At 36.0% G+C, this 16678-nt stretch overlaps 1 protein-coding gene across 2 annotated transcripts in view; it reads right to left on the bottom strand.

Moving 5' to 3' along the window:
* Window positions 1-2424: 2424 nt before the first annotated feature.
* The window catches only part of FAM174B (family with sequence similarity 174 member B), a 34811-nt gene continuing 20557 nt past the window's right edge, over window positions 2425-16678 (bottom strand). For both annotated transcript variants that reach the window (XM_074295078.1, XM_074295079.1), the window contains exon 3: window positions 2425-6474. In XM_074295078.1, coding sequence (XP_074151179.1) covers window positions 6471-6474 — 4 coding nt within the window. In that variant the 3' untranslated portion in view covers window positions 2425-6470. The remainder of the gene's footprint in view (window positions 6475-16678) is intronic.

Raw genomic sequence — 16678 nt, 5'->3', positions numbered from 1 at the left:
ACTGAACAGTCTGACCCACAGCAGTTGCTGGGTGAAACTTGGGGGTATTTTTGGTAAATTTATCATCAGCAAAGAAATGAAATTCATTTGGCTAACAGTTGAAATTTAAAAGCAGCAGATGGACAGCAGCTGTCTTTTGTGTGCAGTGCTCAATTATTTGCTGGACTGTCACTGAGCTCCTAGCAGGGGTTGGAGGAAGAAGGGGTCAGAAAGGAAGATAGACCATTCCTAATTGCTTGGTACAACAGAGAAGGGGAAATACCAAGTTCAGGCCAAGGTAATATGTAAACCATATGAGCTAAGCATCTGAAAATTTTTTTAGCTTAAGCCCAGTTTCAGGCAAACATTTAAAAACATCAATGTATGGGGGCAATAAATATTAGGGTCAATTTTATCCAGTTGTCAACTACATTTCTAGAAATCACTTCTAGCACCATTTCCCCAAGGGCAATTCAGGCTATTTTTAAGGTATGAACAAAATAACAACAGTTAAAATTTACCTAATATCTATGACTAGAAAAGGATTCCTTCTGTTTTGGACTGACAATCTAACTCAAATGGAAGAGTTTCTGGAACTGAGACTCAGGGGTGCCCAAGATAAAGACAGATACAATCTAAAAGGGTGGTTTTAGACTTGGGTTCAAAACCTGGGTATCAATCCTTGTGGCCTGAGAAAATTCACCACCTTTTAGCCTCAATTACTTCATCTATAAAATGAATTTAAAAAGCACGACCTCATAGGGTTGTGAAGATCAGAGAGAATGAACATTAAAAAACAACTCATAAATGTGAGCTGTTATTGTAGTGGTAGGTGTTAGGAGTCAGAGTGGCTGGAAGAAGAAAAGTAAACAAGAATCTCCCTTTTCCACACAAATATTTCCTCCCTTTCCTCCAATCCCTCTCCCAAATCCAAACTCTCATTCATTTTTTCAGTCTTTACTGATTAAAGTTGCTGATATCAAGAAGTGAATTATCATTGTACGTGGCTGCTCCCAGGAAGTATTTGTATCCTCAATGGACTAATTAACTGAAAAGCATTTCTACTGGTAGAATGAATAAGGTGTTTTTAAGTAAAGGGCCTTTGGGTGCTTTGATCAACCTAAGCCAGCCACCATTTCTCCATAAAATTTAGTCCACTACATGTTAATAAATGGAGTTAGTAGCCTTCCATGAGTGTGTCATACTCTCCCAGACCCACACACAAATACACACACACAGTTTTTTTTAAAGAGACCAAGTTTCCAAGCTCAGTAAACTTGTTAGGAAAAAAAAAAAAGTGGACTGACTGGCATAATGAATGGTGAATGACAAATCTGAGACTGCATAAGTTCTCCTTTAGTTACTTGTAATAAGATGCCTGAAGCAGCATAATACATCCCTAAGTGCACTTCTTGAATAAAAATGCTATTATTCCCTTCCATTAGTTATTTTATGGTATACCTATTTGTCTCTATTCTTCTTTTCCATTTTTATTCTATGAAGTTTCCAAGCCTTGTATCATAGATTGGGTTTCCTACTTTAGTAAGGGGAGATAAGTGAAGCTTTATCAAATCCTTTGGGAAATCTTTAGTGCAAGGTGAGGAATGAAACACCACAAAAACAAAAGACTTTTGTCAAAACAAATTATATGAATGATATTCTTGGTATGTTGTGTCATACAAAACAAGATTATTACAAAAGAAACAATGCTAGGTTCAGAGCAAAGGTTGAGGCAAAACAAATTTCATCTATAAAACAAAAAGGAGAGAAATAAACCCCCCAAACCCTTTGATCTAATTCTGAAGAAATATCTATTCATAATGTCATGATAGCACCCCAGAATAACTGTTTATTAGTTATTAGCAGCCTTTAAAAAAAAACCTTTCAGGAAACATACAAATCAAACAAACAAGAAAATTATTAGTCTGTCAAACCAGAAGATGGAAACATGCCTCAGTTCTTGCAAAGAGTGATAGCCATGCTGAGGATTGTAGGCAATTCTCCCCTATCTCCTACTTGCTCCCAGTCCAAAAAATAAAGAACTCTAAACTAAAATGAGTTTTCCTTCAGGGAAAAGAAATTTCTTAAAATGGGCCTTCATATGACTCTTCTTTATTAATAGTAGGACATCTCAGCAGAATGACATAAGAACATTAGAATCCCATCTTATAGCAGATAGCCTTAAGGAAAAAAAAAGGCAATTTTCCCTCTAGTCTCATTAAATCATCTAGTAAGCTTTAAAAAAAAAAAAAAAAAAAAAAGTTAAAAAGTGACCTAGTTCCACCAGGAAAGTTACATCTTGGTGTGTGCCATCTATACTGTTTTGTTCTCTATTCCCAGAAAAATTAAAGATGGGGACAGAAGAAAGGTATAAACCCTTTGCCATAAACTTACTGTGGAAGCAAGTGAAAGACAATGCACACAAAATAGCAGCAAATACAGAGACACTTTTTAAAGTATATGTATATTGGTACTCTGCAATACAAAAGACTTCAAGAAAATACCTTACATCTATGAAGTGGTTAATGACAAATCATTCAAAAAGACCATGACCATTCACTTTCAATCATTTACAAAAGATAATGCAACTTAAGAGTCTCCATTTAAAAAAAAAATCCTATACAACACATATTACTGAGTTCACATCAAATGCTCATAAACTCTAAATTCTCTGTTCAATAAAAATGAAGAATTTTTCTTTCATCAACACAGTATGAAGTAGTTAACATACAGCACAGTATGAAGCAGTAATTGGACCCAAGTTTCTGATAGAGCCACTTCTCCAGGCCTCAGTTGTTGTTTTTCCCAAAAGCACAGATTCAACTGATTCAAGCAGTTAAACTGTAACAGGAAAGAGTCTTCCAAAATTTGTCAGCAATTATCAACTGTTGATCTAAATACCACATAGAATTTTTTTTAATCCTCTGATAAAACACTTTCAAGATGGCTTAAATTTCTTGGTTCTGCTATATGAAACCCGAGAGCCCCATTTTTTTCCTCCTGCCCATATTTAACCCAATACAAATATTCAAGTCTCAATAATAAAGTATTTGGATGACAATTCATTTTTCGACAAATGTAGATTAATAATGCTACCAGGAGCCACTCTTCTGCCAACCAGCCAGTTTGACTTTTATTTGGTGAAAAGTTTTGTCTAAAAGGTAAGCATTTTATCAAAGAAATTTGACAATAAAACTCAAGGCTTTTTCCAAGAGTCCTTTAGAGTTAAAAATTGAAGCCTGTCATTTTAAAAACATTCTTACAATCCCTTCCTCCTCCCCAACACTAAGTTACAGAATAATCAATCCTAACATCACCTTTTCAATATGCTCTCCACTTAGAAGGAAGAGGTGATAAGAGTTGAGTCATAATCTTTTCTGCCTTCCACTTGGGCTTTCCATAGTATAGCGAGGAATAAAAAAAAAAAAATGTTATCTTCTTTATTGGAAAGATGTATGCTGAAGGACACTTTCCCAATTCACTATTCATTATCCAAGTGAAATGCAAGCAGGACAATCAGAAAAAGTCATTTTCTATCTGTGGTTCAGTCGATCAATAAAGTTGACTGCAGAACAAGCTTTTCTTCCTCCTCTTAAGCTTATCCATGAATGTATATATAGACCAGTATAAGAGAAACTTTTCAGAGAAGAAAATGTCCCTGCCTTAGTTATTACAGGTTGAGCAGAATCTCTTAAGTACAGGACCAAACACTAGGTCTGAGATATTTAGGTTTAAAATACCCCAACTTAGAAAAGAGCTGCTTCTAAATTCTCACTATTGCTCAGAATGTCATTGTTATCCTTATCATACATACATACATACATACATACACACACATACCACACACACATACCCCACACACACGTACATATGAAATGATGAGCAATAGCAATATCAGAAAGTTTAATTCAGGTCAAAGGTGAGAGACTTTAATAAGGCTGGCACATAATCTTTAAAGAAATACAAAGGTCTTCCCAAGAAACTGTCTATCATTAAAAGGGCCTTTCATCATCATACATCAGGAGAGGAAGTTGTTAAAAATTTGTTCACCAGGACCATGTGAATTAAAAGTAAAAACAAATTTTCCCCATCACCATGTTATGTTTAAACATCTTTTTTTGATGTTATTTTGGCAATTTACCAGGTTTGTGGAATCATCCAATGAACTTGATGCTGATAAAGCTTTGTAATAAATATCCTTAAAAAGGATCAGCCACTTCTCTAAGAGAAAAAGGTACCATGTTCTGTTTCAAAAAAGTATCACTATCAAAAAATAGTTTCAGCCAAAGCTTCACCTAAATGCCTATAGTTCAAAAATTCCTCTAAGAATTTAAAGGATCATCCATGTTGACCTGCTTCAGAAATCATTAATAATTCCAAAAACTTAATTTTGATACCCAGTTCATAAAGGAGAAAATCCAGTTTTTTGGCCCATCTTGCAAATGGAATGAGAGGAGGGAGAAAGGAAAAGAGATATTTTAAAGGCAGTGTATCAGCACAGTTCCAGTTAAAAGGTACAAAAGGAGCAGATGGTAAATAGGAAGGTGTCATTTATAGTCAGCACTCTGGCTGATTGCATTTTTCGAGAGATATGGAATAACCATATCCCTCTCTGTTCATATTCCCACCCCTTTTAGCAGATGGCCAAAAAAAAGGAGGGGGGGAGAAAAAAGGTCAACATATGGAGCCAATGCATAGGGCAAAGGTCCAAGAGGCACTGTATGTTGGTTTCAATAGCTACAAAGCTTTTCTGGTTTGATTCAAAATGCTATGGCAGTACAAAGAGGTATTCTTAGAAGGAGTCTTCATAGATTGCTATATTCAAAGCACTCTCTCTGCTGTATAAAAAAAGGTCTGTGAATGTCCCAAGAGCCCCAAAACACGGAAAGCCTCAGGAACTATGAGACCTTCCCAGGGAGTAAGAGAAATATTTTAATAGTACAGACTTATAATAACTTGCAAAGCGTAAGAGAAATAGGTCCAGAAGATCCAGAAAGACTACATAGAATAAACAGAGAAAACAGGAGAGGGGAAGGAAAGAAAGGGAAAAGAAGAGAAGGGAGAAAAAAAATAATTCAAGTCAGATCTAATTCCCTGGGTTTCAAAACGTGTCACTAATAAGACTTTAGTGCAATGATCAAGGAAAGGCAAATTCAGTCACTTCTGGGTGACTGGCAATCAACATATGCACATACTTCTAAAGTTATGAGCTCTGCAATCCTTGTGAATGATGTAAATCTAATTTTGAAGAGAAATACTTATTGCCTAAACTCATAATTCCTGAAGTATAAGAGGAAACAAAAAAATAGATGAATACTTTTCAGTAAAATGAGATTCATCACCCAAAGTGACAGGGATATTTCCAGTTTGATGAAAAAATGTTCTCTCTCCAGTTCCGAATTTACTTCTGATACAGCCACTGTTCTCAGCAGTCCAAACTGCCACTCAGTTAAATTCAGGCAACTGAAAACACACACATACGCTCACACACACAAACACAGCTGTGGCAAAATCAGAGGAAGAAAAATGGCACAAACTTTTACACAAACCAAAAGCTGCCTGGTGTTTTATTTTCCCAGCAGAGGAGGAAAAATCATAAAAATATAATTTTTTTCCTGAAATCCACAATTCTTTTCAAACCAGCCAAGCCTAATTCTGTTGAACTCACACTCCTTAAAAATAATAATAATAATAATAATAAGCCTAACAAAAACTACTTCATTTCAGACACCAATCAGCTCCACTGGAGCATGAGGAACAGCATGATTCAGTAGGGGCTAGTGCAATTGTCAAAATCAGTAGCAAGCAATCACAATTTTCTTCACCAATAAGTCGGCCGCATACAAACACACGATCCTAGCAAGGCTGGTTTAGCACAGAGCCACTAGCCACCGTTGTTGAAATCTGCTTTGCCATTAAACACACTCACCAAAAGATTAAGGCAAGTGGCTGGAATTTAAAGCAGCCAAGAGGTTGGTACAACCTCAGATCTTGAGACTCAAGAGTCAGACAAGAAAAAGCATCTAATTCTAAATTATAGAGTTCAATTTTTTTTTTTTGTTTTTTTTTAGTGTTGGGATCTGGTTGTATTTTTTTTAATAGTCTCATCTTGCAGAAATGTGCTTTAAAATGAGAAAAGGAAAAAATAGTTTCTACCCTTCCCCCTTATTAAAGAACCTCTTTAAGAAGAGAGAACTGGAGACTGGTGGCATTTGAAAGAGACATTCAAAGGACTGACACAGGTTAACCTAAGGTAGTGGTTTGGAAATGAAGAGCTTAATTCTGACATTTTGTCACAGAAGTTCAACACAGGCCCGCCTGCTGCTGAACAGTTTATAAATAAGGTCCTGGAGTCAGCGGGAATATTTGTTTTGGTATCAATGCTTCAGAGATGATGACTTCCACCCTCCCTTTCACACTTCAGGGTCCAGCAGGGTTTTCTATGGCTGACTGATTTTCCATGGTGTGCCCCAACTCCAGAAAAGTGGTTTTTACCTAGTTTAAAAAAAAAAAAAAAGATTGAGATTAGAACCTTCAAGTGAGATATCTTCATTAATTCCATTCATGTATTCATTTAAGGGAACACAAAGAAGGAAGCTAAATCTAAACACTTCTCTTTTCTGGTATTTGTTCTTTGGTGCTTATTTATTTCCAGGTTATTCCTGTCATGAGATGATGATACTGGCAATTCCAAACTGGAAGAAAACAACAAAAAGAACAATGGAAACAAGAACTCCATTGATCCTACAATAGCTGTTACTCTCAACCCAGTGGGGTTTAGTTTCATGATGAGACTCTGGAAAATAATCCCTCAGTTGGCAACTATAATTTCTCCTCCCTTCCCTAATTCAAGGGCAAAAGGCAGAGAAGTTGATATAACAACAATTATACTGATGAATTTCAATATCATCTATTTTAATCACCTCTCTATCTTTAGGGTATCTTCCCTGAACTTAAATTCTGCACTCCTAACATTTCAAACCAGATGTCTTAAACTCAAGAAATCTAAACTGATTTCTTTCCCCCATAACCCCTCCCCTCTTCTAAACTTCCAGCCTCCTGTAGAAAGTTCCATCCTCCTTGCAGGATCCGAGATTCACAATCTTAGTTTTACTCTCAACTCCTCACTCTTTTTCACCCCACAGAGCCAATCAGTTGCCAAATCATGCCATTTTGGCCTTCACTGCCCCTCCTGGCTTTTTCCCCTCACCCAGCTACCCATATTAGGTCAACTCTAGTCTAGACTATCGCAACAGCAGGTTTCCCTGCTTCAATTTTCCCTCAATTCTCCCACCACCTCAATCCATCTTTCAGACTGTCAAAGTTTTTCCTTAAATATAGGTCTGACCATGTGGCTTCCCTACTCTAATGTCTCCAAGATAATGTCTTAGCAGAAGTGCTAAGATTTAAAATCCCCACGCAACCTGGTTCCAAGCTAAATTTTCGGCATCACTGTACATTTATTCCCCTTTCTGAACTCTTCTATAGACACTCTCTATCTCATTCCCATGCCTTTTCATTGATCTTTCCCCTCCTGAAATGTACTCCCTCCTTACCCCAGCCTCAGAGCCCCTTTCTTCCTTTAAACTGAAGTTCATAAATTATATGAAGCCTTTCCTGATTTCCAACTTTGAGTACTCTCTCCCCCAAACCATCTTATTTTTAACCACTGTGCACACATCTGTAATTATTAACTTTATATTTATGCCACATAAGTTTTATGTTATTGCTATCTTCCCCTTTGGAGCATAAAGTTCTTATAAGTAAGAATTGTTTCTTTCTTTTTTTTTTTTTTTTTTTTTTTTTGTATCTATATCCCTAGCACCTAGCCCAGGGCTTGGCAAGTAAACGCTTAATAAATACTTGTTGATTGACTGAGTGGAAGCATAGCATTCTTTTCCCAAATACTGAGTCAAGAAATTTACAGTTGGCATGATTCTATTATGTTAAGCCATATATAAACATGCACATTCATATGAATGCACACAGTGAATGGGGCTTAGTGAATCTGAAAAGAGCTGGTAACATTTGGAATTAGTTGTGCAAATGGCTCCAACAATGAAAATGGAAAAAGCATCAAGTGGAAACTGAATGCAATGTAATTATCATCAAGCTTGGCCTCCACAGTGGAGAAAAATGCACCTCCCTCCCTTCTTTGGGTGGGGTGAAGGGGGACTACAACCTCAGAGATGGAATATTCCACACGCTGTCAGATGCAATTAATGCAATGGTTGGTTTTGCCGAACTGCTTGTTCCTTCTTTTTTTATCTTTACAACAAAGAATGTGTTTGATGGGGAGCACAGGAGGGCAGATATATTGGGAAATAAAAGTGATATAAAAACAAAAGATAACAATAAAACAAGCTTAAGGGGAAAAAAGAAACAGTTCCACAAATGTAATGCTTAACTACTGATGCATTAGAAAATTTGCCTGTAGGTGTTCAAATTTACTGCTTCCCTGATCTGAAATGGCTTCATATGGAGGCTTCCACAGTGTTCACTCTTTGGTGCTCCAACAGCTTGTGCACTCTCCCCTCTGCCATCTCTCTGTCTCACTTCCTACATACTTTTCTCCCATCCCATACATATTCTTCCTCCTCTCATACTCTCTTTCATCTCTTCCCCACTTACCTACACACATGTATACACACACAGTCTCTTTATCACACACAAGCTCTCTTCAATGTTGAATGCAATTAAAGCACCTACTACATGCAAAACACTAAGTGATGGATAGTATGAAGATTTTAAAAGAACATTCTCCATCTAATGGTTGAGTAAATTGTGGTATATGAATGTTATGGAATATTATTATTCTGTAAGAAATGACCAGCAGGATGAATACAGAGAGGCTTGGAGAGACTTACAGGAACTGATGCTGAGTGAAATGAGCAGAACTAGGAGATCATTATACACTTCAACAATGATATTGTATGAGGATGTATTCTGATGGAAGTGGATATCTTCAACATAGAGAAGAGCTAATTCACTTCCAGTTGATCAATGATGGACAGAATCAGCTACACCCACAGAAGGAACACTGGTAAATGAGTGTAAACTGTTTGCATTTTTGTTTTTCTTCCCAGGTTATTTTTACCTTCTGAATCCAATTCTTCGTGTGCAGCAAGAAATTCGGTTCTGCATACATATATTGTATCTAGGATATACTCTAACATGTTTAACATGTATGGGACTATCTGCCATCTAGGGGAGAGGGTAGAGGGAAGGAGGGGAAAATTAGGAACAAAAGTGAGTGCAAGGAATATGTTGTTAAAAAAATACCCATGCATATGTACTGTCAAAAAAAAGTTATAATTATAAAATTAATTTTTAAAATTTAAATTAAAAAATGGACAAAAAAAGAACATCCTTCATCCTCAGAATTCATCTTCTATTATGAAGGATATAATATATGTATGTATATACACATATATAAATATTTATAAATACATATAAATATATAAACAGCTCATATATTTTATGTCAAAGTATCTTATGTAAATAATATGTAAATATAATTAAATTTATAAGTATAAAATGTAAACAAATTTCTAAATGAATATCAATAGAATTAAATATGTCAATATATCCACATACATAAACCCATATATATACATGGTAGGGCATGATGGGGCAAAGGAGAGATGCAAGGTGCTTTAGGAAATTTTTGAAAAGAAGGGAATGTTTTCATCTTGGATGAGGAGGGAAGGAAGAAGAAGAATAGGGAGGAGACATCTACCAAACTGAGCCTAGAAACAAGAGAAGGAACTGAGGAAGAAATGCATTCTATACAGAGAGGGAAAAATGGGATGTTAACTTCAAAGAACAGTTAGTAACCCAGTTTGGCTAGATATAGAGCATTAACAAAAGGAAAGTGAAAAATAAGGATTGAAAGGAAGACTGGAGTTGGATTGTAAACAAGACATAAACCAAACTGAATTTGTACTTTATCCTATAGGCAACAAGGAGCCACTGAAAGCTTTGTGCAAAGAAATGACATGGTTAGATCTGCTTATGAAAATTGTTTTGGCAGCTATATGAAGGATGGGCAGCTGGGTAGCACAGTGGGTAGAATGTTTTGTCTGGAGTCAGGAATGCTCTTCTTTCTAAGTTCAAATCTGACCTCAAGATGCTTACTAGCTGTGTGACCCTGAGCAAGTCACTTAATCCTGTTTGCTTCAGTTTTCTCTACTGTCACATGAATTGGAGAAGGAAATGTCAAACCAGTCTAGTATCTTTGCCAAAAAAAAACAAAAAACAAACAAACAAACAAAAACAGTGCAAAGAGTCAGATGTGAAATTGAAGATAACTGAACAACTACAACATGAGAAAGATGGATTGGAGAAAGCAGAGATAGGAAAAAAACAAGACTATTAGTTATAATGTCATTATAATAATATGGAAAAGAAGTGATGAGGTCCTTAATAGGGTTGGGTCCATGTGAGTAGTCTTAAAAGGAAGTATATGAGAGATGTTACAAAATTTAAATGGTCTGAATTTGACTCAATATATGAGGTTCAAGGGAGAAGAATCAATTGAAAAACATTTGAAGTCTCATCAACTGAAAAAGTAAAGTTGTGAAAAAGGAAAGAATGAAGTTAGGAGGAAAGAGATCACAAGTTCAGTTGTAGACAAGTGAACTGGAAGTGCTATTGGCTATCCAAGAAAGTGCAATTCAGGGAAAAGACACATAGTTCAGACGGATTAATCTACATGGATATAGACACTTTAGATTTGTTCACATAGAGCTATAAAGATGTGATAACTGAGCACATTCTCATGAGCATAAGGTTGTCAAGGGTGAAAATTTAGGAAATGGAGATGGACAAAAGTTAAGGGAGACCCACAACTAGGCAAGAGACCAAGAAGGAGTAGCGAGACAGGTGGAAAAACAATGAAAAAGCTGATTTCAGAAGCCAATGGAGGAAAAAGAATTCAAAAGACAAGCTGGGCAATAGCACAGAATGTTGGAGGAAAATAAAATAAGGATTGAGGAAAAAATATGAGGATTGAGAAAGGGTCATTAGATTTAGCAAGTGAGAGGTCACTGGTGACCTTTTAAAAATTATTCCAGCAAAGATCTTCTGGAAAGTGAATAGAGGGTGAGAAATTAGAGGCAGCAAGTACAGATTATTCTTTCTAGGAGTGAGGACTGAAAATGAAGAGAGATAGGTTATTATAGAGTTTTAGGGGGAATGACAGAATAGAGAAGGTTTTTGTTTTTAAAGATAGGAGAGATCTGGACATGTTTATGAACAGCAAGGACAACAATAGTGGGCAGGGCCATGAGGAGAATTCAGTATCATCTCAGTAAAGTAAAAAGTGAAGGCATATGCTGAGAAGATGAAAAGAGAAGTAAGAGTGACATTGGGTACACAAGATTTAGCAGCCTTAGTGAATAATGTGGTAGTTAGTCAAGTAGAAATAACTAAGATTGGTGTGTAGAAGTAAAGACACAGTTGAGGTTAAATAATATAAAAAGACGGAGGACCCAGCCTCAGTGGTTTTCTGACCTCTAGAAGTGCACAAAAGCATGAGAGTTGGAAGAATAAAAGCAGACAGCAGGGAAGACCTGCTACTGAAAACTGAAAAAAAAATATGGTGATAACAATTACAGTGGAGCAACAGAAAGAACACTGAGCATAGGAGTCACAGGAATTGAATTCAATGACTTTGGGCATGTCACCATCTCTGGGCCTCAGTTTCCTAATTTGCAAAATGAGGAAGTTGGACTAGACGACTTCTAAGATTCTTTCCACTTTTAGATCTATGATCTAAAGCCTATGTGTGTGAAATTTGAGACCAATCTGACTGCAAGAAAATAAAACTCTAAGGGGAATGAGAAGTTTTATCTCAATATTCCCAAGCTCCTTAATAGGAAATCTGTCTTCTCATAGACTTGGAGCAACTGAGAACTTGAAAGAATTTTAGAAATCACCTAACAATCCACTTTTTATAAATCAATTAACAAGAAGCATTTATTTAGCACCACCTATTTATTTAGCACTGGAGACACAAAAAGAGATAAAAGATAGTCCCTGCTCTCAAGGAGTTTACAGTCTACTGGGAGAGGCAACATACAGTCAAATCAAGCAACCAACAGCCAAAGGAATAATTTGTTTAATGTCCACCAGTTAGTGGAAGAATCGTGACTAGAACTTGGATCCCTTGACTCCCACTTCAACTTCATAGCTTTGAGTAATAGATTCAAAATCGCAGAACACCTGAGAGTTCAGAGACCTTGGAGACCCTCTACAGGGTCTAACCCCTATAGGGAAAGAATCCCTTCTGTCTGGAAAGACTTACATGAACTAATGCTAAGTGAAGTGAGCAGAACCAAGAGAACTCTACACAGTAACAAGATTATATGATGATCAACTGTGATGAACTTGGCTCTGTTAAACAATGAGGTGATTTAAGACAATTCCAATAGATTTGTGATAAAAAGAGCCATCCACAATTAGAGAGAGAAATATGGAGACTGAATGTAGTTTGATGCAGTGCTTTCACCTTTTGTTGTTGTTGCTGTTTGTTTGCTTGTTTTTTTCCTCGTTCTTATGTTTTTTTTTTTTCATTTTTGATCTGATCTTTCTTGTATAGCATGATGAATATGGAAATATGTTTTGAAGAACTGCACATGGATTGCTTGGGAAGGGAATAGAGTGGAAGAGAGAAAAATTTAGAACACAAGGTTTTGCAAAGGTGAATGTTGAAAATTATCTTTGCATGGATTTGGAAAAATAAATACTATAATAAAAAAAATTAAGAAAAAGAAAAGAATTCCTTCTATGCCATGTCCAATAAACAGTGTCAATACACAAAGGGATAAGCATTTTACCACTTTTTCCATCCCAAAACCTACAGTCTGCTGTGAGTACACTGCCAAACTTAGTTCAATGCTGCATGCAAATGTAGGTGTTTAAGAAGATGTAGATTATTAATATAGTAATTTTCAGCCATAGCTATTTCTGATAAAACTCCACAAGAGAGAATTTGAACAAAAGATAGCATTTGAAAGCAAGCAAGAAACAAACTTGGGGAAAACTCTAAATTCCATATTTTCTTCCTTTGGACCCTTGGAAGAGGTTAAGGAGCTATTTGGAATTCACTCTTTTCTCTATCTCTTAGAATCATTGGTTTCCTTCAGGGGCTTTCTTCTAAATGAAACCCTTTCTTTTTCCTATAGATAGTGTCCTCAGCTTTCTAAAAATGTTTCTTGTTTCCTTACTGGTTTAAAGTTGTTGAATGGATACATAGCAACAGCAATATGGACATGGCTCTCATCAATAATGAGGTGATTCAGACCAGTTCCAATGGTCTTGTGATGAAGAAAGCCATATATACTCAGAGAGGACAGTGGGAACTAAATGGTCTTGTGATGAAGAAAGCCATATATACTCAGAGAGGACAGTGGGAACTAAATGAGGACCACAACATAGTATTTTCACTCTTTTTGTTGTTATTTCCTTGCATTTTGTTTTTTCTCATTTTTTTTCTTTTTGATCTGACTTTTCTCATGCAGCATATTTGTGGAAATATGTATAGAGGAATTGCACATGTTTAACAACATATATTGGATCACTTACCAACTGGGGGAAAAGATGTGGGGAAGGGAGGGAAAAAAATAGAATACAGGGTTTTATAGGAGTGAATGTCAAAAATTGTCCATGAATATATTTTGAAAATAAAAAGCTTTAATTAAAAAAAAAGGACTTCCACTTTTTGTTATTTGCTTGCATTTTGTTTTCTTTCTCATTTTTTCCCTTTTTGATCTGATTTTTTTTGTATGTGTATCACGATAATTGTAGAAATATGTATAGAAGAACTGCATATGTTTAACATATACTGGATTACTTGCCATCTAGAGGAAGGGATAGGAAGAAGGGGGAGGAAATTTGAAACACAAGGTTTTTCAAGGGTCAATGTTAAAAAAAGAAAAATTATCCATGTATATGTTTTGAAAATAAAAAGCTTTAATAAAAAAAAAATAATTTGCAAAAGTTGTTGAATGGAAGCTCCCTGAAGACAGGAAAAAAAATTTGTCTTTGTATTCCTACACCATTAGCCTTAGACTAGGGTAAGTACTAAATATTTGTTGTTGGAAAGAAAAGTCCAAAACACACTAAAATATCCATAGCACTTTCTGTAGTAACAAATAGCAAAAATAAAGTTAATGCTCAGTGACTGGGGAATGGCTAACAAAATGGCCTCTGAATGTGATGTAATATTGCTGTGCTTTAAGAAACAATATGAAGACTTCTGAGCTACTAGCAAATCTGAAGCAGAACAAAATAAGCCTAACTAAGAAAATAATATGTTTAATGACAACAACAATGTAAAGGGAAACAACACAATGGAACCTGGTGAAATTATCATGATTAAGTTTAACATCAAAGAAATATACCCCCCCCCCTTTGTAGAAGTGGAGAACACCACATTTGTACAGTGATATATATATATTGTCAGACTTGGATGACATGGTTGACTGATTTTTTTTTTCCTTTTTTCCTTTTTGTTACAAAGGATGGTTCTCTGAAAAAAGAGTGTAGGGAGAGAGAAAACTGGAAATGGATGATGTGAAAATATAAAATGTCAGCATAAAAATTTAGCTATGGAATAAACTGAACAAATTTAATCTAATTTCTGCATTGTAAAAATGAGGAAAGTGTAGTTCAGAGATTAAGTGACTTGTCTACAGTCACAAAACTGTGCTGAGCTTACAATAGAGGACTCCAAATTCTCAGGGTAGCCAATGCTCAAAGCCGAGTATCAGATTAAGTAAAATTAGGAGAAAAAATCAAAGCTTACCCAGGGACTGCAAAAATGGACTTTGTGATTCCCTCTAAGCCTTATTTTATGAATAAGTTAAATGTTGATACAATATGATCTATAAGAGTTCATGTTAACACAATATTCTGGGCCAGGCCTAATTCAAGTCAGTCTAGTGATTCACTCACAAATATCCAATGCAATGAGACACACATGCAATAAAATGCAATAAAAGTGACTTTACTAGAATAAGGTTAAAAAAAAAGATACATTTCCTAAAGTCAAAAAAAGGATACTAAATGCAGATAAATTACTATTCTTCTCAACCTCTGTGGTTACCATGGCAATTAGCAATGCTAGGTTAGAAAGATGTCCCTGTGGGTCAATAGGAATCCCACTAAAACCTCAGATACTAATTCCCAATAGGCTGATATTTATATCTAAGGAGGCAAAAAAGGCAAAGAGCATCCCCATTTCCTTCAAGACTAGCCCAACCTACAGATAACAGCTGCTACTCCTACTGTGGACTTTTGTGGTGGCAAAAAAGTAGGTACCAATTGACTGGGGAATGATAAAACTAATTGTGATACATGAATGCAATGAAATATCATAACAGTAGGAAAAATATGAATAATTCAGAGAAACATGGGATGACATATGAATGGATGCAGTGAAGGATGCAGAAACTGGAAAGCACTCTATATAGTAAATAAAACAACATAAAAGGAAATAACAATACAATTGAATATTGGATGATTATAATAACCAACTATGGCTCCGAAGAAGATATATTTCCCTTCTTTTCATTAAAGAAATGGAGATACCATAGGTATTCAATGTTACATATATGTCAGATACAACTGATGCTTGGCTATTTTGCTTAATTTTTTATTTAATTTTTTTTTATCTTTATTACAAGGGAAGGTCTGATGGGCAAAGAGGCAAAAGGAGCATATTAAGAAATTAATATGACATAAAAGCAAAGGGCATCCATGAAATGTTAGAAAATCATATATTTAATATGTATGAATAGCAATCTTCAACATTTTAGGCTGAAGCCTTGAAATAGACTGACAAGCCCTCTTCCAAGCTGAGGTAGAAATTACAACTGATCAAGTTGGGGGAAAAACATTTTCTGTAGTTAAAGGGCATTCCAGATTCACTTTGAAGTTATTAGCCATTCATTTGCACTCACATGCACCCTAGATTCTAGAGGAATTATTCTAAACTTTTACTAATTAATGACTTAAAAACTATTTTCATATTTATCTACATCCCCCTGGTCTCAGTGATGATGCTTTACCTTCTACTGTTAGCAATTTAATCCTCTGAAGATTATCATGGTTTAGGCTGCTGTCAGGATGGGCAAAGGGGTGGAAATGAAGCCTTCCTAGCAAGGCCATTAATGAGACCTTAGAAAAGATGTTGACTAAAAAGTCATATCAACCCACTTTAATTTGTGCAGCACCAGCATAAAAGCACCCAGACAGACTCTGATTTCTAACTTTTTGGTGCAAGATTAGCAAATTACATCTTTTTTAAATCCTATTTCTAGCAATTTGGACTACCTCAGATCAGTCCTAGTCTGCATCCCAGGGAACTCCAGACTGAAAACTGTACAAGGAAACCAAGTCTTAGACCCACAAGAGGCTGGGTACATTCCCTAGCATGCCAGTAGAAAACTAAATAGCTCCTAATCACATTCACAAGAACAGACAGCCACAAAGAGGACGGGAAGGTAGGTATTTCTAGAGCTGTGCCCAACCCTACGCTTATCCCCCTCCCGCTGCATTCCTCCCATTACTCCGCAAGGGTCACTTTATTTTTAAACATCCAGAAGTTCCTTTGCCAGGAGAGAGGGAGGGCTCCCTTTCCGGAGGCTATGGCAGAAGAAGTAGCAGAGATGACTTGTTCTCCTATTAGCATCAG

Source organism: Sminthopsis crassicaudata, chromosome 2, assembly GCF_048593235.1.
Source record: "Sminthopsis crassicaudata isolate SCR6 chromosome 2, ASM4859323v1, whole genome shotgun sequence".
NCBI lineage: Eukaryota > Metazoa > Chordata > Mammalia > Dasyuromorphia > Dasyuridae > Sminthopsis > Sminthopsis crassicaudata.
The sequence above is the reverse complement of the archived record's forward strand: the minus strand, read 5'-3'. Positions and strand labels throughout refer to the sequence as shown.